At 56.7% G+C, this 24,159-nt stretch overlaps 1 protein-coding gene across 1 annotated transcript in view; it reads right to left on the reverse strand.

Moving 5' to 3' along the window:
- The window catches only part of LHFPL7 (LHFPL tetraspan subfamily member 7), a 36,273-nt gene extending 12,114 nt beyond the window's left edge, over positions 1–24,159 (reverse strand). Inside the window, exons 1-2 of the mRNA XM_068909792.1 lie at positions 23,883–24,159; positions 18,736–18,874 (exon numbers count right to left, since the gene is read on the reverse strand). Of these exons, the coding sequence (XP_068765893.1) occupies positions 18,736–18,874; positions 23,883–24,095 (352 nt within the window). The 5' untranslated portion in view covers positions 24,096–24,159. The remainder of the gene's footprint in view (positions 1–18,735; positions 18,875–23,882) is intronic.

Consider the following 24,159-nt stretch of genomic DNA (forward strand, 5'->3'; position numbering starts at 1 on the left):
GCAGCTTCATCTCACCATCCCACGCGTTCGGTAGCAAGGCGGGCGCCGGCGCGGGTCCGTGTGCAGCCGGAGGCACAGAGGGAGCAGACACTTTCCCCCGTAGCATATTGTCTCTCCCGAGGAGCCGGCTGGGCTGGGAAGTGAGATTGTGCCCAGCCTACAGCAAGTCTTGGCTCTTGCTCTGCCTGTCCAGTCCAAGTTCTTAAATAGCTAGTTAGGGCAGGGGATGAGGTCCAAAAGACGGGCAGCGATGCGTAGCTCACCTGAAATGTCATCATTTGGCACGGCACATTTGCTCCCTTCCCTTCCCCACCTGCTCGCCTCGCAGGGTTGTTTTAAATCACTCCTTCCCAACTCTCCCCAAGACTCACAATTGCAGCAGCGCAGACGTTCAGGAAAACCGAATTTGCTCGTGCAACCGGTAGCCGGTAGTTACTAGCCTCACATCGGCGGTGACTTATCGTACAGGCACCGTACGGCCAATTTATTTTGACGTTGCGCGTTCTGGATCTTGTCTCCCACATCGCTGAGCCTGGCGGGCGGGCGGCCGTGCCTCGGAAAGGGTGACCCGTCTACCCTGCGCCCCTGCCGCGCTTGGCGTCCCGGCGGTCCCCAAGCCTCAGCCGCGTCGCGCTCGGTCCTTCTCGCGGAGGCGCGCGTTTTACACAGGCGGCTCCCAGGTGATTAGAAACCCTGAGAGAAGTAGGGAACGCTGCCACGGAAAATACACGCCTGCAACAAAAAGGGCCTCCTACGTCCTCCGCCTAATTGCTTTAAGCTACGAAGACTAGCGTCAGTCTTCCCGGGGCGGGGGAATTACCAGGAAGACACACATCGCTCGTTTTCATACTTCCTAATAAAAAACTTTTCGACGGTGGAGGGGGGCCAAGGCCAGAGATTTCTGCTCCTCGGATGTCCTAGCCCTGTCAATGTCAGCACTCGGGAGAGGAGCGCGTACCGCCACCTGGTCATAAACGCCTCCGCCGCGAGATGCTCCCCGGGGGCCGGCAAGCTTTCCGGTGCTGCAGCCTGCAGGCGGGTGGCCTCTCCTTGCGCGATGACGTGGTTTTTTTCCCTGACCTTTAAAAATGTTGCAGAAGGAATGGGCTCTGGCTTAGCCCAGCTGCGCTGTAAAGAGGGAACGGGATCGTGGCTCCGGATTCGGTGAATCCTGCCTGGCCGCAGGCGCCAGGGCGTCCTAATGCGGGAATCCGCAGGGCTGCTGGAAGCGCCCCACACCGCCACGAAATAAGGCCATGTTCTGGAAAATGATTTTAGAGCTACGTGAAACAGGCCGCCAGGCCGTTTGCTTTCTCCTGTGGCATGACAGTAAGCGACAGCAGAAGGGCCGTAGGGGCAAGGACGTTTCCAGAAGCGTACCCTTCGAGCGGCCAGCAGCGCTACTACCAGAGCAATGGCGTTCACGGGAGGCGGCCGGCAGGACTGCGACCGTGCCGGTTATTTACTTACGCGTGATAGCCACCTCTGGCAAGAACAAATTTTCCATTAGTCACCATCTTATCTCTGTAAGAAGCAGTTACTCTCAAGGACAGCTGCATTAATTCCCTTTGTTTTATTATTATCGAGACTAGTGCTGCTAGAGACCGTCGGAGACGGAGATTCGTTTCCACTTTCTAGGCTTCCTCCTCAAAGGAGAGCTGACGTCCTCGGGGGATCTTCCTCAGGCCCCAGAGCACAGAGAGGGCCACGAGCGCTGGAAAGTTCTCCAAACATAATAAAGAAGCGGAAAATCAGTGACTTTTCTTGTCGTTTCTGCCTGCTGGCCCCCGTTAGGCGCCAGCAGCTCCTCCCGGCCCGCTTTACAGACGGTCTGCAGTTGCATTTTTGAAATGACGCGTTACGCGGCGCCGCAGCCCGGCCTGGTGTTATGGCTTTTCCAGGAGGACTCGCGACAGGCCCTGCACCGGGCGACAGTAAGCCGCCAAAGTCCTTTCCCTTTGCAAAAAGCATGAGCGGAAAGATTGCCACGAGCTGCAACTTGCGGCGGTCTCTCCCAACCCGCGTATTTGGTCCGAAACCGAAAGGTGACCGCGGGCAAGCGCCGACCCGGGCCGGCGGGGAAGGAGCGGGGCGCCTCCCTCCAGCAGCGGGCTGACCGAGACGCCCCCGCCGCCGAGGTCTCCGCCGCCGCGTCCGGCCAGAGCGCGGAGGGAGGGGGGGCTCGGCAACCGGTTCAGGCGTCTTTACGGGGGATTTTTGTTTTCAGTCGAGCCGCTGGAGGTTGCTGCCGCCGAGGCTTGTCGTAGCAGAGAAGCGCGCCGCGGCCTTGGCTAGGCCGAGCGGATGGGTTGTACTTTCCTCCGCGCGCCAGGGAAATGGTTTTGGTCAGCTAAACGAATCCTCGGTCGTCGGGATCAACAGGCGCAATGAAATACTTGCATGCAGGAAAAAGAAAAGGAAAAAAAAGAAAAAAAAATCCACGTGGGAACGTGGTCCGGCAACTGCCCCCCCTTACGGCGTCCCCCGGACTCCCAGCAGGACGTGCAACTTTGCGGTGTTTTCAAAATAGCACCAGAAAGAGGCAAACCAGCACTAAACGGGGAGGCTGGAACGTAGCTGGAAAAGGTGTGTGTGGGGGGGGGTGTTTGGTTTGGCTACCAGTTTATTAACGCGTTGCAGTTACGCACTCGGTAGTAAACCCTCGCTTTAAAATGTTCTGCTTCGCTACCAGAGATTATTTATGGGAAATACGAGCAGTTAGAGCGGGAATGAAATCCTGCCCGCGCGGGAAACGCGGCCCCTGGCGCCGCTGGTATCTGCGAAGGACCACGGTTCTTCGGCCGCGTGACAAGCAACGCCGCCAGGCGTTTCGAGAAGCTGCGGTAGCAAAGTACTCAGAGTTTATCTCTCCCGACACAAACCTTTATTTCTCTTCAGCCGGCCTGAAAACTTTGCTCTGCAAGGTTTTTTGTTTTTTTTAACGCAAGGCAGACGCTGATCCGTGGCCCTTTTTTTAGCCCTTTTGCCGAACATGGCCCTTCCCGCTTTGCTTAAGCACCTGTTCACGTTGTTCTTTTGTCTCCATGTTCCTTATAACAGGTTTTTTTTTTCCTCTGAGGTATCTGCTTTCTCATCAGCACCTTTAAGGCACTTCCGACTACCGAAAAACTACACAATTAACATCGCACTCGTATATAATATCATAAAGAACATGCTGCTTTAACCCTGTCCCTCGAAAGCCCATCAGCGCTTGCCGTGCTCCAGCGATTTGCCGCATGCTTCGGCCGGGGACGTTTTGCACCTGCCACCGCAACACCGGAGAAACGCCAGCTTTGCAGAAGAAAACGGTAACGCACTTGCACAAAGCCTGAGGTGGTCTATTAGTCCGGCATAAAAACCAGAACCTGTAATTGCCAGACCCGCGGACAGATTTAAATTTGATTGACTACAGTGAAGGAGCAATTTAACGCAAAACCCAAGCTAGGTCTTTGAGTGGGGACCCAGCGCCTAAGCGAAGGATGCCGAGAGCCCGGGACTTTGCGTGCGGTCGGTCACGAGACGGGTCCACACAAAAACTTGTCCGAAGCAAAGGGTGAAACGTCCATCAGCGACAGCGCGGGGCAGCTGTGGTCCCGCCAAGAGGGCTGACGAGCTGCTGGGCAGACTTAACTTCGTTAAGATAATTGCAATTGGGCAGAGACACTTAAAATTGGGGTGGCAAAACCCCTCTGAGAGAAATGCGTTTCTGCTTTCCAGCTCCCAGCCGCGCAGGCTGATCGCAGGCGTTGCGGCAGCGCCCGCCGATGAGGTGGCGAGCCCCGGTGTTTCTGCCTCGGCCGCGCTTTGATTTAATGCCTCCCGCCAGCGATTGCATCTCAGGGCTTGTAATGAGAAAATGTCATAAAGGTACCTGCTGCCTTGCCCAACATCCTTCGGCTTTGACAGCTCAAATTTACAGCTTTAATTCAGGAGCCTGGAAGCCTGGGGATCGCTGTACGCTTAGCGGAGTGCCGAAGGAACAGTATTTCATAAAATGACTTACCTTACGGCCGGCGCCCCGTTGAGGATCGCCCCCTCGGCCGCAGCGGGACGATTTGCTGACGGATTTGGAGCCCGCGTTTTCCAGTGGCAAATTGCAAAGTCCTAGTTAATCCCCTGCGTGCCTGGACGCCCCGGCTGGACCGTTTGGCCTCCGTACAAGAAAGAGTTGAACTTTCAGCAGCTTAATGGGACACCAAGCGCTCGACTGGATTCCCTCAACCTTTTCGGAGCCTCTCGAGCTGGATTTCGCACTCAGGTACACAATACGCTGCACTTCAGCGCTGCTCCGTCCCCTGGCCCTGTGCTGACTGCTCTGTCCTTGCTATATTCTCTTTTTGTCTGTATTTTTGTCATGTACTCTCCATGCACGTGCACGTCCTCAAAACTCCTGGAAAGGCTTTGCGCCTTGCTTGCACCAAAGCAATTTAACCCTGTGTTCCCAAAGCGCCTGTGTGTCCCTCTCGTGAAAACAGAACAGGGAATATCTGCACGTTCGGATCAGCCGGGGCTGCACAGCGATGCATTCGGCGGAGGTGAAGGCAGACAGCACCCCAGCCGCACCCAAGCGATGGGGGAAAGCCAATTTGGGGATTTGGGGCTCCTTTTGCAACCCGAATACCAGCTCTGCGGGTCCGGCGGTGCTGTGCTCCCAGGGATGACATGCTCCTGGCTGTTGCAAAGCGCAGGTGTGCGTTGCACATCACCAACCTGTGCCGTATATGTGGTTGTTTAATGAGGCCTGCTGTCATTAGAGCAACATGATTCAAGGACTTCCTTAAAAAAGCCTCTTCTTAATGCCTTTTTTCTGGGAGGTGCAAACATTACCAAATGGTCCTGAAATAACGTGAATGTTAATAGCATCTAACAAGGAAAGCATAAACACTGGGTGGAGGAGAAAGCATTCGTTGGAATATATTTTCAGCAAAGGAGTTTTTTTTTAAAAAGTATGCGCTTTTGCGCTAGAGTTTTACAGTGCATCTTCCACACGGGAGTCAGTGCAAGCACGCGCTCAGGCACCAGCTCCTGATGGGCAGATCCGCGTGCAAAGGGTAGAGAAGAGCAAGAATTTTCCCCTACCAGCACAACAACCTCAAAAAACAAAATTACAGGGCAATGTCATTATTCATCCAGAATCTTCAGAGGGAGAGAGAGAACTTTTCCAGGCAGCGTCTGTGCTGAAAATGTGCAGAACAGTTTTCGAAGGGAACATCAAAAACCTTTATTGATAGCCACGTTTCCAGAGCTCTACATAACTTGACCTATAATCTAATTTTTCATCTATACCATCTCACTCCAAAGTTTTCCTTCTTACTGACTTTCATATGTTTGCTGTCCACTCTCATTTTTATGCCTGCTGCTATCCTGTGGCTTACCAGGAATTACCTCTGACTGTTATTGGCACGTGGAGCTCCTTCCATCCTTTCCATCACATTGCTACGACATCCTCACTTTTTCATAAAGTATAGACTAAACATTTGCATTGTGGGCTTTTTTCATTTTATGGCATTCATTTTCGTTCGTGCCTTAATCTCTAATGGAGAGGTGGATAATTTAATTGGTCCCGCTGTGTGTGTGCATGTTAGCGGAGACTTTCTCACTCCAGATAGACAATTAATAGCCTAGATCAACCCTCCATGTAGCTATAACTACGCAGCCCTGTTTGAACAAGAACATTTGAAGTATCAGTCTGGTGGAAAGATGAGATACCCCGGGCATGCTGGTTATAACCTGGCCATGTCCCCGTGTTCACACCGTGGGTAATTACAGGCGGAAACTTAAACTGAAGTGTGTTTATCACAACAGGATCTGCCACCAGTGCCCTTCCTGGCAAAACTCAAACGGCAGCAAGAAAATGAAGAGAGCTTGTGAGAGGGGCTCCGCTTAGCCTCTGAATCTTTTTGCCATCCCTATTTTAATGAAATCTGTATGTTTTTTTAATGTAGGAGACATCTTGATGATCTTAAATCCAGTCTCTAATTAAACTTCTTGCTTTATCTATGTAAAACTGGAGCAAGCCTTATTCCTCCAGGAGAAGCCCTGCTTCAGCTCCAGGCTGTGCCGGGGAGCGAGGCTCCAGCCTCAGGCGTCACCGGCCGCGGGCCGGCGCGGGAGCAGAGCCGCAAGCGCCGGAGAGCCTGTGCCGGGACACGAGACCCCACCAACAGCCCACGCTGACTCTTCCCTGATTTACTTTTTCTCCAGCCTTTGAGATTCCCACGTGGGATGTGGCATTTGTGAGCCAAAGAATATTTTATTCAGAAAAAGACATTTTGGGAAACATGCAGAAGACCCAGAAATACTGGGTTTTGGATGTCTTCGTTCTTGCATGCCAATGTATAATCTTGCATCCCAGGAAAATACATCATTTTAAATAATCATTTTAATTAATCTGTGGCGGGCCTGCATCCTGTCTTACAGGCAGATCTGTGCCAAACGCGCCTTTGTTTGCTGCATCTGTGAAATGTCCTTTATTTTTCCATGTGCACAAGTGATCTCATTTCTGTTGTTTTCTCTGCAGCACAGTGCCATGTGCATTCCTCCTCTGAAAATTTCAGAAAGTGAAGCAATTTGTAAGAACGACAGAAAAATGGCTTCTTATGTGTGTACACCGCAGTGATCCGACACACAGAAGGAGACTCCGGTTAAGACGCACAAGCCCTAATTCTCACTGAGCTGCAAGCAGCCCAGATGATTAAAAAAAATCACATCAGCCAATTTGATCATAAAGATTCTAATTCAGCGCAGGTTAATTGAGAAGTCGGATTTCACGCTATCACTCCTGGAGAGGCAGGAGATAAGCCTGCACAATGACTCTTTATCAACAGTATGGGGACTTCATTTAAAGAGAGAGCATTAGGTTACAGGCTAGAAGATTAGTAGCAATCAGACTGCTCTCCGCAAAGAAAATGCACTGGGTAATAAAGATAGAAGGCGCAAAGCAGGATGCATAGAAATGAGGTTTGATGCCAAATATTACAGGTCAAATCTAAGCCATCTGTCAAGTTGGCACTGATTATTTCATTGCACACTTATTATTACTCACCTGTGATCAGGTCATTTACTACTATCAAGTCAATGGCTCCTCCCACCCGTTCCATTAGAAAATGGCATTTTAGTGGGGAAAAAAGGTCTATTTATTATCTCTTTAAGATCACTAATCATTGTATTATAGAATGAAATACATTTACTTTTTCCCAATACGCCCATAAGAAGATATCAGCTGCTGCTCTGTTTCTTAGCCCTAGCCTCGTAAATCGGAGCCCCGGTCAGCATTTAGAGGCGGCAGGCTTATTTTTCCTTCTGCTTTGTGTGCCATGTGTTTTCCATACCAAAAAGTGCCTGTTTTGTTGCAAGTGACAGAAGGAGAATTTAAAGGGATGCTGGAGGATTATAAAGGCTTCCCCCTCCCCACTCCCAAGCACGCATTTGCCTTATTGTTCTGCTGACTAAAGCACTAGAAACTATTAATATTGTCTCTGCTGGCAGGTCAGAAAAATACTTATCCTGTAGGCGAGGAGATTAATCCGGAGGGGGAAATAACCCTGCAAAGCCCTGCAAAAGCTGGCTGGCTAACCAATCCATTTTCTACACCCAGCTGTTCTCAGTCGGTAAGTGTTAATCTCACGCTATTTCTTTTTATGCCTAGTGGAAACAATTCCAGCGTGTATCGAACTATAGAGAATTCGTATAATTAGCGCAGTCGTTATTCCTTATAAAGGGGCCTTTTGAATGAAACCCCGTCCGTGAGCACGTCGGTCGTACGCTCACGGTCGTTATCGAGGCCCGTCACGACCTCTGGCCGCGGCCGGTTGGGATGGGCCCCGGGCAGCGTCCACGTCGGGTTGTTCTGTTCGAAGGCAGCGCAGCCGGCGGCAGGACAAGGCTAGGTAAGTTGTAAATTAACCGCTTGCCGCCCTTCTGCCTGAAGGGGCTGAGATTCAGGCCTCGAAGAGGATGACGGGAGGGCTCGGTCCGGAGACGGCACCGAGCGCTTGTCCCCTCCGCACGGCCCCAGGGACGCGCTGACGCTCAGCACCCTCCCTCGAGAGGCGGCGAAGCAGTTCAGTCGCTTAGGGGCGACTCCGAAACGCGTCCCCCGTGGCCGGCTGAGGTGACCGGGCGGGCGGCGGAGGTCCGAAGCTGCCGCTGGGCCAGGGGCAGCGCCGAGCCTGGCAAACGAAGGCCCGGGGAGCTCGTGGCCTAGAGTCACGCAAGCCCAGAGCGGGCAGCTCTACGAACCGTGGTTACAGCTAGGGAGAGGTGCCGACGGCCGAGCTCCACGGGCCGGCGGCGCGATGAGCGATAGCGCGCGGCGGGCAGGTCGCAGACGCGCTCGTGGAAGAGCTCGAGATGCCTCGCGCTCAGTGTCAAGGTCACGGGAGGGCTGGGGGCGCCGACAGATGCCTCCGTGGCACGATTATGACCTGATGTTGATAAATCACGTCGACTTAACGTTTGCCAAAGGCTTCAAGAGCGCCGCGCGGGAGCCACGCGGTACTGGGGGATGCGAGATCGAACCCATCCAGAAAGCAGCAGCTCAGGCCTTCGCTGGGGCAGCTCCCTCCGCTTGGGTGAGTCTCCACGGACGCCTCGGCCGCCCCGTCCCTTCCCGCGCGAGCAGGCGGCGGGTGTCGCGCGCGGGTGCCGGCCCGGCCAGCCGGGCTCGCTCGCGCAGGGCGACGGGTTTGCGCCGGCGCTCGAGGACGCGGCGTTTGTAAGTTCGGTATGAGACGAGGGAATCGGGTTAAAATTGAAACTGTGGCGTTTGGTCGTTCATATTTATAAGGCTTCTTTCCCCCCACCCCACAGACACATCTGCAAAGAGGAGATGGAAAGCTGCTCATCCTTGTTTCTTGTGCCTTTAGTTCAGATGTTCATTGCTTATGCTACTCTAAGCAAAAGAGCTGTTCTGGAAATGCAGTCTTACAAAATCCAGCCTCCTAAGCCTTAAAGAGCAGAGCGATGTCCTGCTCTGTTTGTCCCTTTGTTGTTGCTATGGCATTACCACACATTTTTCCACGAAGGAAAGGCAACCCCATGGAGACCAGATAACAAAGGTTTGAATTTCCAGGGCGCTGTGTCCGTCTCGCCTCTTGACCTGCCTGACACCCTCTTTTCACCAGACGGGCATTCGCTGAGTCCAAATAAACAGCAGCCATCAAAGGGGAGGCTTCCTCGTGGTTGGACGCGATGAAACATGCATTGGGAAACCGGCATTTTAATCACGCTCGGAGCTCTGCGTTTCAAAAATGGTTTTGTTTAACTACATCGGGCTTGTCATTCAGGGAAGTTTCCTGCCGTAGGATGCCCGCATTTAAAAGTCAAGTTAACCAACCCAAACAAATTTCCCAGGAGGCAACAACAGCCCAGACAGGCGTCTCGCGCGCTCGCCGGCCGACCTTTGCGGTGTAACAGGTATATGTGCCAGTGAAGTGCGGTTTTCCCGAGACGCCGCGTGCTGATGGAGCATCGCCAGCTCACAACACTGTGTCGTGGCGTTTCCTCAAAATAGCATCACTGCGGGTTGCTTGTTGGGACAAGCCCTCGGTGGAGGCTTTCCGCTCGACAGCCTTACGACGCCTCCCGCCACGAACACGCATCCCACCAGGCTCCTGGGATTACAATAAAATCAAACCTTGGTAGAAAATAAGGCTTAAAGCAAAACCGTACTTATTTTTGGAGTCAGCTAGGATGGCACGCATTTAGCGCTTTGAGAAATCTAACCATCAGGTCTGCCCTGCTTTCTACCAAATATGTTATTTGAATGAATAAGTAAGAATGCATGAACAGTGCTTTCCTCTTAATATGACAGGGGGAATTGAAATTAGAGACGTGCCAATGACGGACCACTTGACATTATAATTGAGGAAAGCATACGATGGCAGATTACAGAGGAGAATGATTGTTCTTGGTGACACAGAACAGAAGGACTGGAAAGTGCCGATATTAAAAGAGAAACAGAGGCAGATGACAAGGCAAGGAGTCAAGGATAACCTCTAATAAAGGATGACACGTCACAATAGTTGGCTGGGTTATAAGACATTCATAAAATACTTGGTTTCTATTAAGTCACTGTTTCCCCATTGACTCAGTACTGATAAATGGCCCAAGGTGGTGGGTTTTTTTTTTTTTAATTGCTGGGTCTCAGATATGAAACCAAGATTCAGCTTTTCAAGAGACATGAAGTTTCCAAAGGATTTTTCCCTGAACTATGCATAAATTGTAAGCCCAGTTCAGGCACAAGTATTTGAATTCAAACTTGACCTTGTTTACAAAAATGAATCCAGTGTCCTGGCCAAAGTCCGCTCTGCCTAGGGCCCCTGTCGCTCTAGGGTGCGCAGAGCGGGTGGGCCTAGCTTTACCTTAGAAGCAGCTATTTCGTGGTATTACCTGCAGTAACCCTCTGCACGTGTGTTATAATTTGTGTGTTAATTCATGTTTGTAAAATGCTCTGGGACATCATATGTGATTTTTCATTCAGGCTAATACACAAGGTAGTTAGGGTTTCCAGTATTGCTGAGCTTCAATTTCAACCTAATATATACCTAGCTGTAATTTAAGCGTCTCATTTGTTGCTTTAGCTAGTAGGGAAGAATAAATAGTTCATGACCGACTAGAGAGCAAATGCTGCAGGCTCGGGGCGGTCCTGCTGCAAGGTGCCATGGTGTATTTTGGGTCAAAGGCCCTTGGCCGTCACTTGTTGTGTGTTTTCCACAGCTGTCATTTTTGGGTAACATAATTCGAAGGTGCTGGCCTCGTAATCCAGGCCTATGAAATGTGGCTTGCGCCCTCTCCCCTTCCAGAACCACATCTTGCATATAGGATTTTGCAACGCGGGAAAGCGAACAGCAGCCCTACAGACTTTGTGGCCTTTTAATGGCTTTGACGGACTCTGCATCAGCAGTTTCCAATGGAGCATCTAAAGAGGAAAAATCTCCTTCCCGTGAAGACTGGTAGGAGCAAGGGCTCCACCAGCGCGGCCCGCGTGCAACGCTCGGATGCGGTGCAGCAGGGCTCTGCAGCGGGAGACGTCCGCACCCCGAAAAGCCACCAGGGCCATCTCTCCCGGCCCCGGACGGGCTCCCCAGCCCCAAGGGGACGGTTGCCCTCGGGGAGAGCTCCTGCAGCTAGCCAGAGCGAGACAAAGCCTCCAATGCCTTCACTGAATGCACAAGGGCAATAGTGCTAACATATTCCTCCTAGCCACGTGTCCTCCGCTTTGATATTTTTGCATAATCTTTTGAGTTCAACTGTTGATAAATAAATTGGTTTATGTACCAGAGAGCAAATCATCATTCACTGCTGAGCCACTATTGTGCCTCTCATTTGTAAGGCAGCTCTCAAGCTTGTTTTTTTAATCAGTTTGGCTTGACGTTTTGTTTTCCCACTATTATTTATGAGTATCTTATGAATGGATTATGTAAACCCGTCTAATTCCAGTTGCGGCAGACAATTTCTCAGGTGCCGTCACACACAGGCTTTCTGGGCGAGGAACGTTCAGGTCCGGATTTTGTTCTCGTTGGGCCAATATGAATCAGACTATCAACGGCTGAGATCAAAAGGACTTTCCTCAGCTTTCCAACCATATGATTGTTTAAATATATATATCTCTCTCTGAGCAATGCTCTTCGCAGAGCGTGCGAAGGTGCATCGCCGCCCCCCGGCCGGGCACTTTGCACATGGGGTGAACCTGCTCCCGCAGCATCTGCAGCTCGGTAACCCAACCTGGTGCTGCTTGTTGCAAGGGATTATCAACTCCTCCTGCTTCCTGCTGGGACTTGCTTTGGTTAGAGCATGTCAGAAACACAGCACTGTTGGTGCTGGGCAGATTTTACAACACTTGCTTTCCAAAATTTTGGATGCAGTCCCTTTCAAGCAACCCTGTTGGGTATACTAGCGCCTCTGCGGCTAATTAAAGCAAGTGCATTAGTGCCTTTTGGTGAGGGTGTTTAGCTCTTTTCTTCGAGAGGCAGCAAAGCGGCAGCACTTAAGCTTTTGCTTGCAAAAACTATCTCCAGATGCCAAAAGCCTTGCCAATTATTATGCTTGGATTTCACAGGTTTCTCTGATCTCTCACTGTCTGAGTTCACACCTGAGTGTGGAACAGCCAATGTGTGAAAACAGGATCCGAGCTGCTAAGGAGCAGCTGGTGTTCATTTTTGCTATTTATTCCCCTGCTCCGAAGGAGAACTCCTTTCCTTGGAGGAGACACGTGCTGCAGGCTGAAGCAGTTGCAGACGAGGTGCAGCATCGAGCACCCAGAGGTAGGTGGAAAAGCAGTGACTAAAGACCCCTGCTTGGTGTTGGCTTGCTGGGGCGCTTGCTCAGCTGTGCCTGGCTGCCTGGACCGGGGGTGCCCTGGTGGGGGCCAGCCTGTGCGGAGCTGAGGCAGGAAAGCAGCTGGAGTTGGGGGCCTGCAAGCCCAATCGGTTGCATTTTTCATCTCAGTGTGCAGAATAAGTATGGTTAATTGCTGTGGCATCGCGGTGACAGCGCGGCGCAGGGAAGATGACTGATGTTGCCCAAGCCATTAAAGGGTGGTTTTTCAAAGGTGACTGCAAACGCAGTGCAGTGCAAAACGCACAACGCTCTGCGCACATAAGTGGGGTAACAGCAACCAGAGGCACACGGACTGATTGCCTGTTTGAGGAAACACCCCTCGGTTTAGCTACACCCAGCTGGCTTCTGCGCTCTGGCACGGTGCAGGGAGCAGGCTGGTCCTGCACGGCCCAAACGCGTCGCAGCAGCCCCGCGCTGAGCCCACCGGCGAGACCACCCCAGCGCCTCGCTGCACGAGCTGCCGAGGTCCCACACACCAGCCTCCGCTGGCAGCGCAGCGTGATCCCGCACCGAGCGTTCGGCAGCAATTCATCCTTATTTCCGAAAGCGCGTTACTCTAATGGCGCGTGTGCCAGGTGTGACCCAGTTTCCATGTTCTGCACTGGTTGCAAACGTGACCTTCGTTAGCTCGCCTTTGTGCGCCTACTCCTACAGGAACAGCTCGCTGCACTTCCAATCTAATTTAATTCGAACGATAATTTAAAAGTTGCCTGATGCAAATGTGGCCAGCTGCAGCCGCGCAGCTGACACGGGTTTTGAAAGCGAGTTGGGCAGGGGGGCGAGCTCGGTGGAGGGTAACAGCGAGGGGGTCGGGGCAGGATGCCGAGCAAACCCTGCAGCTGGCTATGGCTGTTCAAGCGTGGGCAGATGCAAGTCGTCAAGCAATCGCAGCTCATGGGGTGCTGCTCGTTGCCAGAGCTGCGGAGCTGCCCTGGGCACGTGCCTGCCGGACCAGCTGCAGCCTCGGGGGCACGTGCCTGCCTGCACCGTCCCCCCGCCGCGCACCGCGCGGTCTTGGATGTCGCAGACGGCGTTAATGGCCTCGTGTTCCCGGTCGTTACTCACCTGCTGGCCTTGGAACAACTTGATAAGGTTTAAGCCCTGCGGTATTGCACTGCCTCTGCCAGAGCTGGGTTTCCTTCGATCGCCGAGTTCCCCCCAGCGCTCGGCAAGGAGCCCGAAGAGCCGCCCGCGGGCGCTGGCGCGGGACGGCCGCGCTCCTCCTCGCCCCGTCAGCAGCGCCTGCCCGAACGAGGGCCGGCGGCGGGGAAGGAGGCAGGAGAACAAGCTCCTTCCTGTCCTGTGCCCCGCAAGTCATCTTTCTGTATGTTAAATAACGTACGGGGACGTCGTGTCAGCAGGAAAAACATCGCAGCAGCTTTCGGTTGCGGAGACTTAACTACTGATGCGTGTAGGTAACATTTTTCTTGCCCGTCATTAAAAATATGTTTTCTGTCACTTCTCTTGTGCTCCCTAAATTGGGGCAGGAAAAATCACAGCACCTGTGACAGCAAGAGCAATTGCCTACAGCTCCCAGTGAGGCTCAGTTGTCATCTTTGGCCATGTTTTGGGCAGCACCGAGAGCTGGGTTAGCTGTCAGTTGAGCTTGGAGATGCTTGTGTGGCTGCGTTTTGGGTAGCGAGGGGCATAAGCGACTGGGGCGAACTCGGTCCCGTTTGGAGCCCGCCTTACAAGGAGTCTGCCGGCATCCCTGGCTTTCTCCCAGGCAGCAGAAAACTAAACGTAGCAACCCGGCCCCTGCATCTCTGGTGGATGGCTCTAATGCTGCAGCTCGCGCTTTTACGGTATTTATGGGCACATTGGAAGTGGTCTGTGTCTAAATCCACTTTTTTGGAACCATGCAAGAGGTCCCTGGTTGTCTTCTGAGAGACCCAACTTGGTGAATTGGGGGTGCTCACCAGGCAGCTGGGCTCGGGGGCTTTAATTTGCGACTCAAGGCTGGTGTCTGGTCCCGCACCAGCCCTGTGTCAGCGTTGCTGCTGACCGAACCCATTAGAGGAACACTTAACGGGGGAACAGCAGCCCCTTCGGGAGCGCCTTCCACCGCCCGGAGAGACTGGAAGAAGCTGCACATCTACCCATTAGGAAAAAAGTACTTTTAGCTTTTAAGTCCAAATTATGGAGCCAAACAACATATGCTGGAACTGAACCCAGTCTTGCTGAGAGGGGATTTGCCAAATCGAAGGCTGCTCTAGCGGTAAGTAATAACCTAATTAGGCTCTTTCCCTCTAGAGCACCCAATTTTGTGATAGTGATACGACAGGGTGCTGGAGCCTCTCTTCCTAATAGGTGTTCAGGACAGCGCTGAAGTGTTTTTATATTTAAAAAAAAAAAATCCACTTTTCTTGAGAACAGCCAATTATAGACAGCTACGTTATTTGCAGTTATATTTTCCTACCATTGTACGTCAGCCACTTAAAAAAAGAAAAACTAAACAGCAGCTGGTCTGACCACTGCTTCACTATGCAAGATGGGGAAAGCAGCTAGTTTATATGAATACTGATTGAAATGTGAGAAAATTATGCCCACTCCTTGTTTTCCTCACAGTGCTTCATTTCCCGGTATCAAGCATCTCTTTGATAGAAACCTTACAGTTTGGCTTTCAAGAGGAGGGGGAAAATGCTGAAAAGCATAGTATTTCCCTGGCAGGGGAGTGAGATCTCCCTTTACAGGTGTTCCTGGTTTCAGTGGTCCAGCATAACAATTTGCTGTGCACATCCCTCCCCGCTGTCACTCTCGCATACTAAACCCCAGCTAACGTACCAAACGGGATTTGGCATTTCTGGTAGGAAATAATTCTGCGGAATTAGCAGAACGTACCATTTTTGACTGCTCTTTGGTGCAACGCAAGTCATCCATCCTGCCATGACGCTTTCTGGTATGCTAAGCTACTTCTCGCAACCTGCCAAAAAGTTTCTTTCTCTACTTTATAGTTACCTGGGTGTTTACTAAGAAAACGGGCAGAGTTGTGCTGCACGCAGCCCTCTGCTACTGAGGCGACTACGAGGAATTCGGCAATGCTAAACAGCAGTTTTCTTGGGAAAGCGTTTGCACTGCAGCGAAGGGCCGAGCAGGGCTTTGGGGTCTCCCGCCTGGGGGACGCACACTGCCCCCAAAGAACCTACTTCTGGGCATGCCAGGAAAATAGCAACGATTTCCTGCATCCTGACGAGGAAAACTGCAGGAGGAGAACTGCGCTCCCCCTCCGTTCGTCGTTTACCTTGATTACACAAGAGCACTTTGTATCTGGCTTTATATCAGGCTGGGGGATTTTCCAGGGGGAAGGCCAAGACCGAAGTCTGCAGGTCCGTGAGGTTTCTGCCGCACAGTTGCCCTCGGCGCGGGCTCCAGGGTTTCTCCTCCCAGCGGGTCCGGGCTGCCCACCACCCCATTCCCCCCTCAGTTCACTTTCTGGTTTTATTGAATGCGACTTCTCCAGTCTCCTGAGACAAACCAATTAATTCTTCTTCCCGCCGGGGTTCCCCCAAGTCCTGGGCTCAATCTTTCCTGCCTTGGTGAGATCTCACCAAACGCTGCCTGTGGCTGGAGGTGGGACGGGGTCGCCGAGCGGTGACTGATGTCTTGCTTCCTCCGCGGCGCTGCTCGCCGGCCCCCGCAGAAGCAGAGCTCCAACTTCTGCCTCCGATTAACGTGCTGTGGCCACCTCTCCCTCTCCGGCCTCTCCTATACCCATCGGTTAGCTTGGTCGCCGCTTTTCTCTTGATGTATGGAAGTACTGATGGGCTTCCAGTTAAGAGGTAATCCCAGAGATGGTAACAGCCGGGGTTTTTTCTTTGCTCTGTCATCTGAAAGCCTCTTGGTGGGACGCGGACCTGGGCTCTGTCCGGGACCTCCGCGGTGGCTGGCTGTCGCCTCCGCTGCAGCGAGGGCTCCCGGGGACCCCCCGAGCCGCGGAAGCAGAGTTTGCTGTTTAATCCCCCCTCTTCCCTGTGCACGCGCGTGCGTCAAAGGTGCCCCCGGGGCCGGCAGGAGCCGCCCTGCTCGCCCCGTAGACGGCCGTAACAGCAGAGATCCTCCTGGTGCCCCTCTGCAAAGCAAATCTTGGAGGCTGAAGGGGAAGGGGGGAAAAAGCCACGAAACAAGTAAGTTTTTCTGGAAAGGGCCAGAAAATGCGGAGGCGTTTTGTGCCGGCTGGGGAGCCAGCGAGAGCTTGGTGCTCGGGCGAAGCCCTGCAACTGAAGACCGCGATCCGGGAGGGTCCTGGCCGTTGCCGTCAGCCTGGATTGCACCAATTATCGCATTGTCCCACCTGCAGCAGCAACGCGGTTATTGCATGAGACCCAAACAGCGTCACGACAGCGATGGCAGCTGCCTGCGGACGAGCCCGTTGCCTCCCCGCTCTTGGCGCCGGTCGGCACCGCGGCGGCAGCTGTGCCGGGCGCGTGAGCCGCGGCCTTCCCGCGCGCTTAGGTTAGAGAGCCCAGCCTCCTTTGAAACATTAAAAATGCTATAAATGCACTAAAGTGTCAGGGAGGGAGAAATTTCTCTTGCATGCCGAGAGAAGCGTTGGGAAAGTGAGTGCTCGCCACCTGCGCAGCGACGGGCCGAAGGCGGCTCTTCGGCCTCGCTTAATGCGATTACAGGAACGGGGGGCGGCGGGGGCAAAGCCTCGCGCCCGGGAAGGAGCCGGCGCTCTCGCAGGCATCAGATGACACCGGGTATCAGAAAGCACGTGCTGGGCGCGGGGCAGCCGTCACCCCGGCTCTCTGCGCCCCGATGGCGCGGCTGCTCCTGCAGTTAGCGCTCTGCTCTAGCTGCACGGCGTTCCTGGCTTTATTCCTTCTGCAGCTGGAAAGGGCATGGCTCGGCCCTCTAAAAATAGCAGAAAAGCACTAAATGCATAAAAGTGCTAACCGCAGAGCTTGAGCCTGGCTATCCCTCGCTTCACGGGGCGGCTCCGAGGTGCCGGCCGGCTGTGCGCGGGCATCTCCCGTGTTTGCGCACAATGGTAAAACGGGAGCAAAACTCCGCTTTTGGGCGGAAAACGTCAGGGCGGGCAGAGGGAGGACGCGCAGGGGGCACGGGCAGGCGAGCACCGATTTTTGGGCCGCCACCGAAGGGGCAGCGTGGTTAAAAGCAGAATTTACGGCCCTGGAGTCTCTTTTTGGGGTCACGCAACGAAAAGGCGCAAACAGCGCGCTGGAGCCCTGTCGGGCTGCAGCAAACCCCAGGGGCTGCTGCCTCCCCCGTATAAACCCACCTGCCCTAAAAACCCCGCTGAGCCTGCAAGGAGCCGGCGTTAAGAGGCGCGATGCAGAAACGCGCAGCCGGGGTGCTTAAAGAAAACCATCCGCGTGAGCGAACGCAGCCAGTGAAGGTGGGCTTGTCGGCAACGCTTAGAGCCTACGGTTTGCTTACGGCCTGCTCGATGTTGCCGAAACCCTCAGGCAGCCACGGCCGTGTTTCCTTCCCGGGGACGGCGGCCGGCCCCGCGCTTGGTGCCCGCTTTCCCGCGGTGCCGCGGGCTCGGGATTCCCCAGGCCGGAAAGGCGAGCGTTTCCTCGGCTGCCCCGGGCCGAGCCTTGGCGGGCTGGCGAGCCGTGCTGCTAAAAGGGGTCCGTAAGCCGATTGCCTGGATTAGCCGGGAGCGCGGAGGGGCCCCAGCCCCAGGGCTGCGGGAACGGGACACGAGCCCGAGCGGCCGGCGTTAAGCGGATCCGGCCGCGGGAAACGGCTCCGTCCATCTGTTTCCCGGCCGGCTCCCCCGGGATCAGCGGCGGGCGGCCGCGTAGTGGGATTTCCCCCCGCCGCCGCGGGAAGCCGGGCAGGTGCCGAGGGCTGGCCGGAGCCCCCCCTGCCGGGAGGCTCGCTCCGAGGAAGCGAGTTTATTCCCGGCCACGGACAGGACCGGGGTGGGGATAATCTCTTGCCGATGCGGCCGGGATAACCGTCCCCGCTGGCACGGCTTGTTTCCAGCGAAGCCGCGAGAACGGCCTTCGGGAACCGGGGCGTTTTAGCGCGACGCCGAGCCGGCTGTGCTGTCGGGAGCTCAGCGCGCCCGGCACGGGCCCAGGGCTGCCCGTGCAGCAGCCCTTCCCGGGGGGCAGAAACGCGAGCGGCGGCCGGGGACCCGCCCGGGGGTGCTCGGGGTGCCCGGCGGCAGGGGGTGCAGCTCGGGGCGGCTGGTGCAACCGCACTCCGAGTCCTGCGCAGCGCCCGGGCGGGCTGGCGACGGGGGTTGCAGCCCGGGCGTCCCGCAGGGCTGCCCTAGGGCGAGCGGGACCGGCGAGGGCGGGCGCTGGCCACCGCCGGGGCGCGAGAACCGCGTACGGAGCAGGGGGAACGCCACTGCCACCGCCGCCACCGCGTCCCCCCCTCCCTGCCCCGCGGCGAGGCCACCCCGTCACTTGCCTGCGGCGGTCTGCACGTAGCCGGCCAGGGTGCACGCTCGCCTCTCGCAGGCTCCGGCGGGCAGCAGGACGGCGACGAGGGCCAGCAGGGCGCCGAGGGCCAGCAGGGCGCCGCCGCCCGCGCACAGCACGGCGCTCGCCTGCAACGACACGCGGGCGTTAGCGCGTCGCCCCGCGCCCGCCCGTCCCGGCTCTCCCCCGAAGCAGCCCCGTGTTGCCACCCTGCAGCCGCGACGAGAGCGAGCCCGACGCCCCCACCACCCCCCCGGCGAGGCGGCCCCGGGGCAGAAACGCGCTTTTTTTCCCCCTTTCCCCCCCCCTCCCTCCCGCCGCCTCCTTAATCCCAGCTTCTGGGCAGCCGCGGGGACAAACCCCGTGAGCTGCTGGGCGCCGGCTGCGGCGGGGGGAGCGGGAGCGGCGGGGGACGAGGAGGGGGGTTCGGAGGAATTCGGAGCCGGGCTGCCTGCGCTGCTCCATCGCGCCGTCCCTTTCCAGGAGCATCGCGGGACGCGCCGGCGCTGCCTCGCTGCACCAGCCGCATGGCTTGGCCCCGCGCTCCTGCCCTTCTCACTTGGATTTTATATTATTTTATATATATATATATATATATTTATACATATATACGTGTTTTCATATATATGTGTATGTGCGTGTGTGTATATACGTGTATATATTTAAAAAATGGTGCCCCGACGAGTGTCGCGGACTCCCCCCACGCCTGGCACACGGGCGTCTGCTCCTTTCCGGGCTTTTTTAAGCCCTTGAGATCCACCGAGCCCAAGCGACGGGGCCCGTTCAATATTTAGCAAGAGGAGTATTTCAGCAGAAAGGGGCCGTGGGGAGCAGGCCCGCTCCTCTCCCGCGCAAAGCGTGTTATTTTTAATGATCTAGGCTCATCTTAATTACGTTAGCGCCGATCCCTTGAAAACGCGCAGCTCCTGCTGGAAGCAGCCCATTAGCGGCTCACGCTGCTAATCCCGGCTAAAAGGCTGCGGCGCGAAGGGCCCGGGGGGTGGTTTTGGGGCCGCCGTGCCAGCAGAAAAGGCCGGATGGACGCGGGGGAGCGCTACGTTTGAAGAAGGGCTGGTTTTGGCGGGGCGAGGGCGGGCGGAGGATGCCCCGCGGGCTCCTGGCGTGGCTGCGCGTACGTTTCTGTGCGCGTACGGCTCTATGTACACGGTGTACGCTATGTATACATAGATGCCGGGGCTGCCCGCGGAGGGCAACGGAGCCCATCGGCAAAAGCAACGCGTCGCGAAGGTGGTTAACGCGTTTCGTTCGCAAATCGCCCGTTCCCCCCACTCGTGAATTCGGAGCCGCCGCTAGGTCTTGCTTTGGCCCGAAGCTTTACGGTGGCTTTTGGGGAGGTCGGCCCCGGGCGGTCCTGGCCTGCGCTGCAGTCGTTCCCCCCCCTCGCAGCCCGAGCAGCGGCTTTCTAAGGAAAACAGCGAGGCTTAGGGGAAAAAGTTGATGGAGGAAAGCTAGCGAGCGCCACCAGCTAGAAAAGCCTCTCGGGCGCGCTGCGCGGCGCCTGCCTCTCCTTCCCGCTGCCGCATCCCGAGCGGAAACGCGTCCGGAAACAGGATGCAGCCAGCGGGCAAGAACCGAAAATAGACGGGCAGGAAAAAACAACGGGGGTCCATCAAGGCTGCGTGCGAGCGCCCGGCTCGGAGGGACTGACGACGGCGCCCACCAATAACTGTGGCGTCTTAGCGGTCCGAGGCGCCGCGGCTGCGCCCGGGCGAGCCGCGACTGCGACGCTTGAGGGGGGGGCAAAAGGTCCCAGCAATCACTGGCACCGGCGGGGAGCTCTCGCCTTCCCGTTTTGGGGGAAAAAAAAAGATGGTTTTTTTTAAAAAAACAAAAAACTGGGGAGTCAGTAGGAGGCCGGTGGTACGGGCGAGGAGCGGTGGCTGCCCCTGCTGCAGAGAGGCGGGAAAGCGCTTCCTAACGGCGCTGCTTCATCTGAGGGGACGGAGGGCAGCGGCCAAAGAGGCGAAACGGAGCCATAGCCGGCGGGGTGAGGGCCAAAAGGGGAGCAAACCCCGCCGGGGCGGCAGGCGCGGGGACAGGCCGCGTTGGCAGAGGCGTTTCGGGGGGGAAAGGTAGAGCGAGGCCCCGCGGCACGGGGCTGCGGCGCCGACCGGCTCGCGACGGAGGAACGGGGAGCCGCGCCGGCCGTCGCCCTGCACGTCGCGGGCTGAGCAGCCCTGCGGTTGGTTCGAATCACACGCCGGGCAAAGCCTGAAAATAACTGGAGGCTCTCTGGGAAAAAAAAAAAAAAAAAAAATGAGAAGAGAGATTTGAAGCGAAGCAGCGTCTGAAACGTTTTGCGCGCCCGCGTCACCGAAAACAGAAAGGTCGCGGGAGGCGCAGGGCCTCCGCCAGCCCCTCCGCAGCTGGGCCGCCTCCTGCCCCGGCGGCTCCTCGTGCCCCCTCGTGCTCCTGCCCGCGGACCGGCTGCCGCAGGAGCGGGGTCCTCTGCCCTGGAGCAGCCGCCGGCCCCGGCCCGGGCAAGGCGCCGAGCTGAAGGGGCCGGCAGGGTTACGTTCAAGGCGCTGGGGAGGGCAGAAAGCTGCGCGGCAACGATGAAAGGAAGCAGAAAAGCAGCAGCGAAGAAGGCCCTCTTAAGAGATGCAAAGCATGTTAATTAACCTCTAGACATGATGCAAAGCATCATTTGTAGGATGATTAACGTAATCCCCCAAGTGCAAACGCACAACTGATGGCGGGCGCCCCCCCCCCCCGACGGGCTGTCAGCCTGCCCCCAGATGTGCCACCCGCGTCCCACCAGAAGAGCTGCTGAGCCCCCCCATCGGCTTTGGCTTGCGGAGCCCCCCACAGCCAGCGGTGCAAACCCACTACTCCCCCGGCTTGCCGGCCTCCGCCATTTCCTCGCGAGGCTGGCGATTGCCATGAAAGGCCCCTCGGTCCGAGCGGACGCGAGCATCTCGGCTTTCGTTTACAGAAGGAGCTGCCCACAAGATGGCTCGAAAGACGGGACATCTGGTCTGAAAGCTAAGAAAGCTCCGTTTTCCCCGATCTCTCCAGAAAGGAGACTCTCTGGCTCGACCCGCAGCGCCCGCGCGCCGAGGCCGGCGGCCGCAGAGGGCCGCTCACGCGAGACAGCCAAAGCCATCGCTCTGCTTGGCAAAGCTGTCAGAGGTATTTCATTGTGTTTCGCCCTGTCGAGCACCCATGGAAGGCATCCTGATCGCCGCCGAGAGCGGTTTTCCCCGTTCTCCTGACGCCAATTGCACCGTCTGTCGCTCAGGAAGTATTGGAGGGGTATTACTGGAAGTGGCAAAGGCGTGTGACCAAAATCCTCCAACTGTCGCCACTCGGTACCGCGACATTATTCATTCTGACCACAGCCCGACCGAGAGGCTCGGAGGCTTTGTGTTACGTTATGTTGTGCCTAGAGTCTTTCTAAAGGATATTAGATGGCTGAGGCGCTCTGTAGTTGAATCTTGTTTAAATGAGTCACTGTTGAGCTTCTTTCTTATCTTTAAAGTTTGTTATTACTTGGACATGTTTATCTGAACTGCATTTGCAAAAACATCTGATCAAAAGCCAAGTTCTGGAAACGACATCACTTTTGCATGTTTTTTTTTATAAATAGGAAGGATTTTATGCAGCCGGTTCTTCCCTTTGCAATGCACAAATTGCTTACTTGTGTTTAACAGCAATTTTAAGGAGCGTGGCAGCATTTAAGCAGACAACCCAGCACGGACCTCGCTTCGCGGGCGAGATAACAGCGCGATTTCGTGACAGACTGAGAAATCCAGCAACTAAGCACCCACTGTGTCGGGCGCAGACGGGACCCTCTGGGATTTGTCCCTCGTCCTGGGATTTCTGCCGCGTAGCAACCCTGAGGGAAGCTGCGGCGAAATTATAGCCACAAGCTCACGGTAACAAGCTAAGAATAAAAGGGAAGGAAAGCGGAGGCAGAAGAAAGGCTGGGGGCAAGCGGCCGGCCGGGCGCCGAGGCCGGGCTTTGTGCTCGGCGCGGTTCAGCGCGCCCCCGGCGCGGGGGCTCTTTGTTGAGCCGAGGCATCCCGGCGACCCCGGACCCGGCTGCCCCTGCGCCGACCGGAGCCGCGAGCGGGGGGAGGTCTTGGACCTCCCGAAACTTGGCGTGTGCCGGGCTGGCAGCAGCACCCCCGAGGGCTCAGTGGGCAGGGAAAAGGCAGCCGCGTCCCCGTCGAGGCTCGATTTCTGCATCGGTGTGTCCCAGAGAGGGTAGTTTTGGCCCCCCCTCCTCGCCCTCCGGTTTAGCGAACCTCGGTGCAATTTAGGAACACCAGAGCTGTCCCGTTTCTCCCCCGATCTCGCCCCGCACGCGCCTGGTGCCACCTGCCCCCCGCTCGCCCCAGGCTGCTCTGCTGCGTTTGCATGCGGGACCCCGGGAGCCGGCCCGCCCGGCGGGAGCCTGCGGCCGCCCCCAGCCCCAGCGGGGCCGTCTGGGGGGATTCCCCCGAGGCTGCGTTCAGGGCAGCCTGAGCTGCCTGCACCTGCGCGAAGGCACCCGGGAGGTTTCCACGCGGTGCCCGAGGGATGCTCGGCAGCACCTGCACCCCGGGGCCGCGGGGCCGCACGGGGGCAGGACAGGGGGATGCAGGGGACGCCGGGGGCAGGATGGGGGGATGCAGGGGATGCTCAGGGGCAGGGTGGGGGGATGCAGGGGATGCTTGAGGGCAGGATGGGAGGATACCAAGGGGATGCCCAGGGGCAGGGTGGGGGGATGCAGGGGATGCTTGAGGGCAGGATGGGGGGATGCCCAGGGGCAGGATGGGGGCAAGACAGAGGGGATTTCAGGGATGCTCAGGGACAGGATGGGGGGATGCCCAGGGGATGCAGGGGAAGCCGAGGCAGGTCTGGGGGCCAGGACAGGAGGATGCTGGTGGGACGCAGGGTGTGCCAGCAGCCCGGAGCAGGCTGGTGAGATGCTGGGAGGACGCTGGGGAGCCCAGGGTGGGGGTAGCAGGGTGCTAGAAGGATGCTGAGGAGCCCGGAGCAGGATGGGGGGATGCAGGGGGATGTGGAGGGGATGTCGGGGAGATGTCGGGGAGCCCGGGGCAGGACAGGGGGATGCCGGGGGGAAGCCGCGGAGCCCGGGGCAGCCCCGGCGGTGGAGGATGCGCTCACCTGCCAGGAGCCGGAGGGGATGTCGCCGAAGCGGCCGGGCGCCGCGGAGCCGTAGCAGCCGCGGGGCGGCTCGGCGCAGCGCCAGAGCAAGCCGAAGCTGGCGGCGGCGCGGCCCGGCGGCAGCAGCCAGGCGGGCGAGAGGAAGGCGAAGGCGCAGGCGGCCAGGAGCCCGGCCGAGAGCAGCGCCCAGAAGCAGCCCACGCCGCTGCACATCCTCGGCCGGCGGGGCAGGGAGCCGGCGGGCCGCGCCGCCCCCGCGCCCCGCTCCGCGCCCGGC

The sequence above is a fragment of the Struthio camelus genome, chromosome 16 (assembly GCF_040807025.1).
Source record: "Struthio camelus isolate bStrCam1 chromosome 16, bStrCam1.hap1, whole genome shotgun sequence".
Taxonomy (NCBI): Eukaryota; Metazoa; Chordata; class Aves; order Struthioniformes; family Struthionidae; genus Struthio; species Struthio camelus.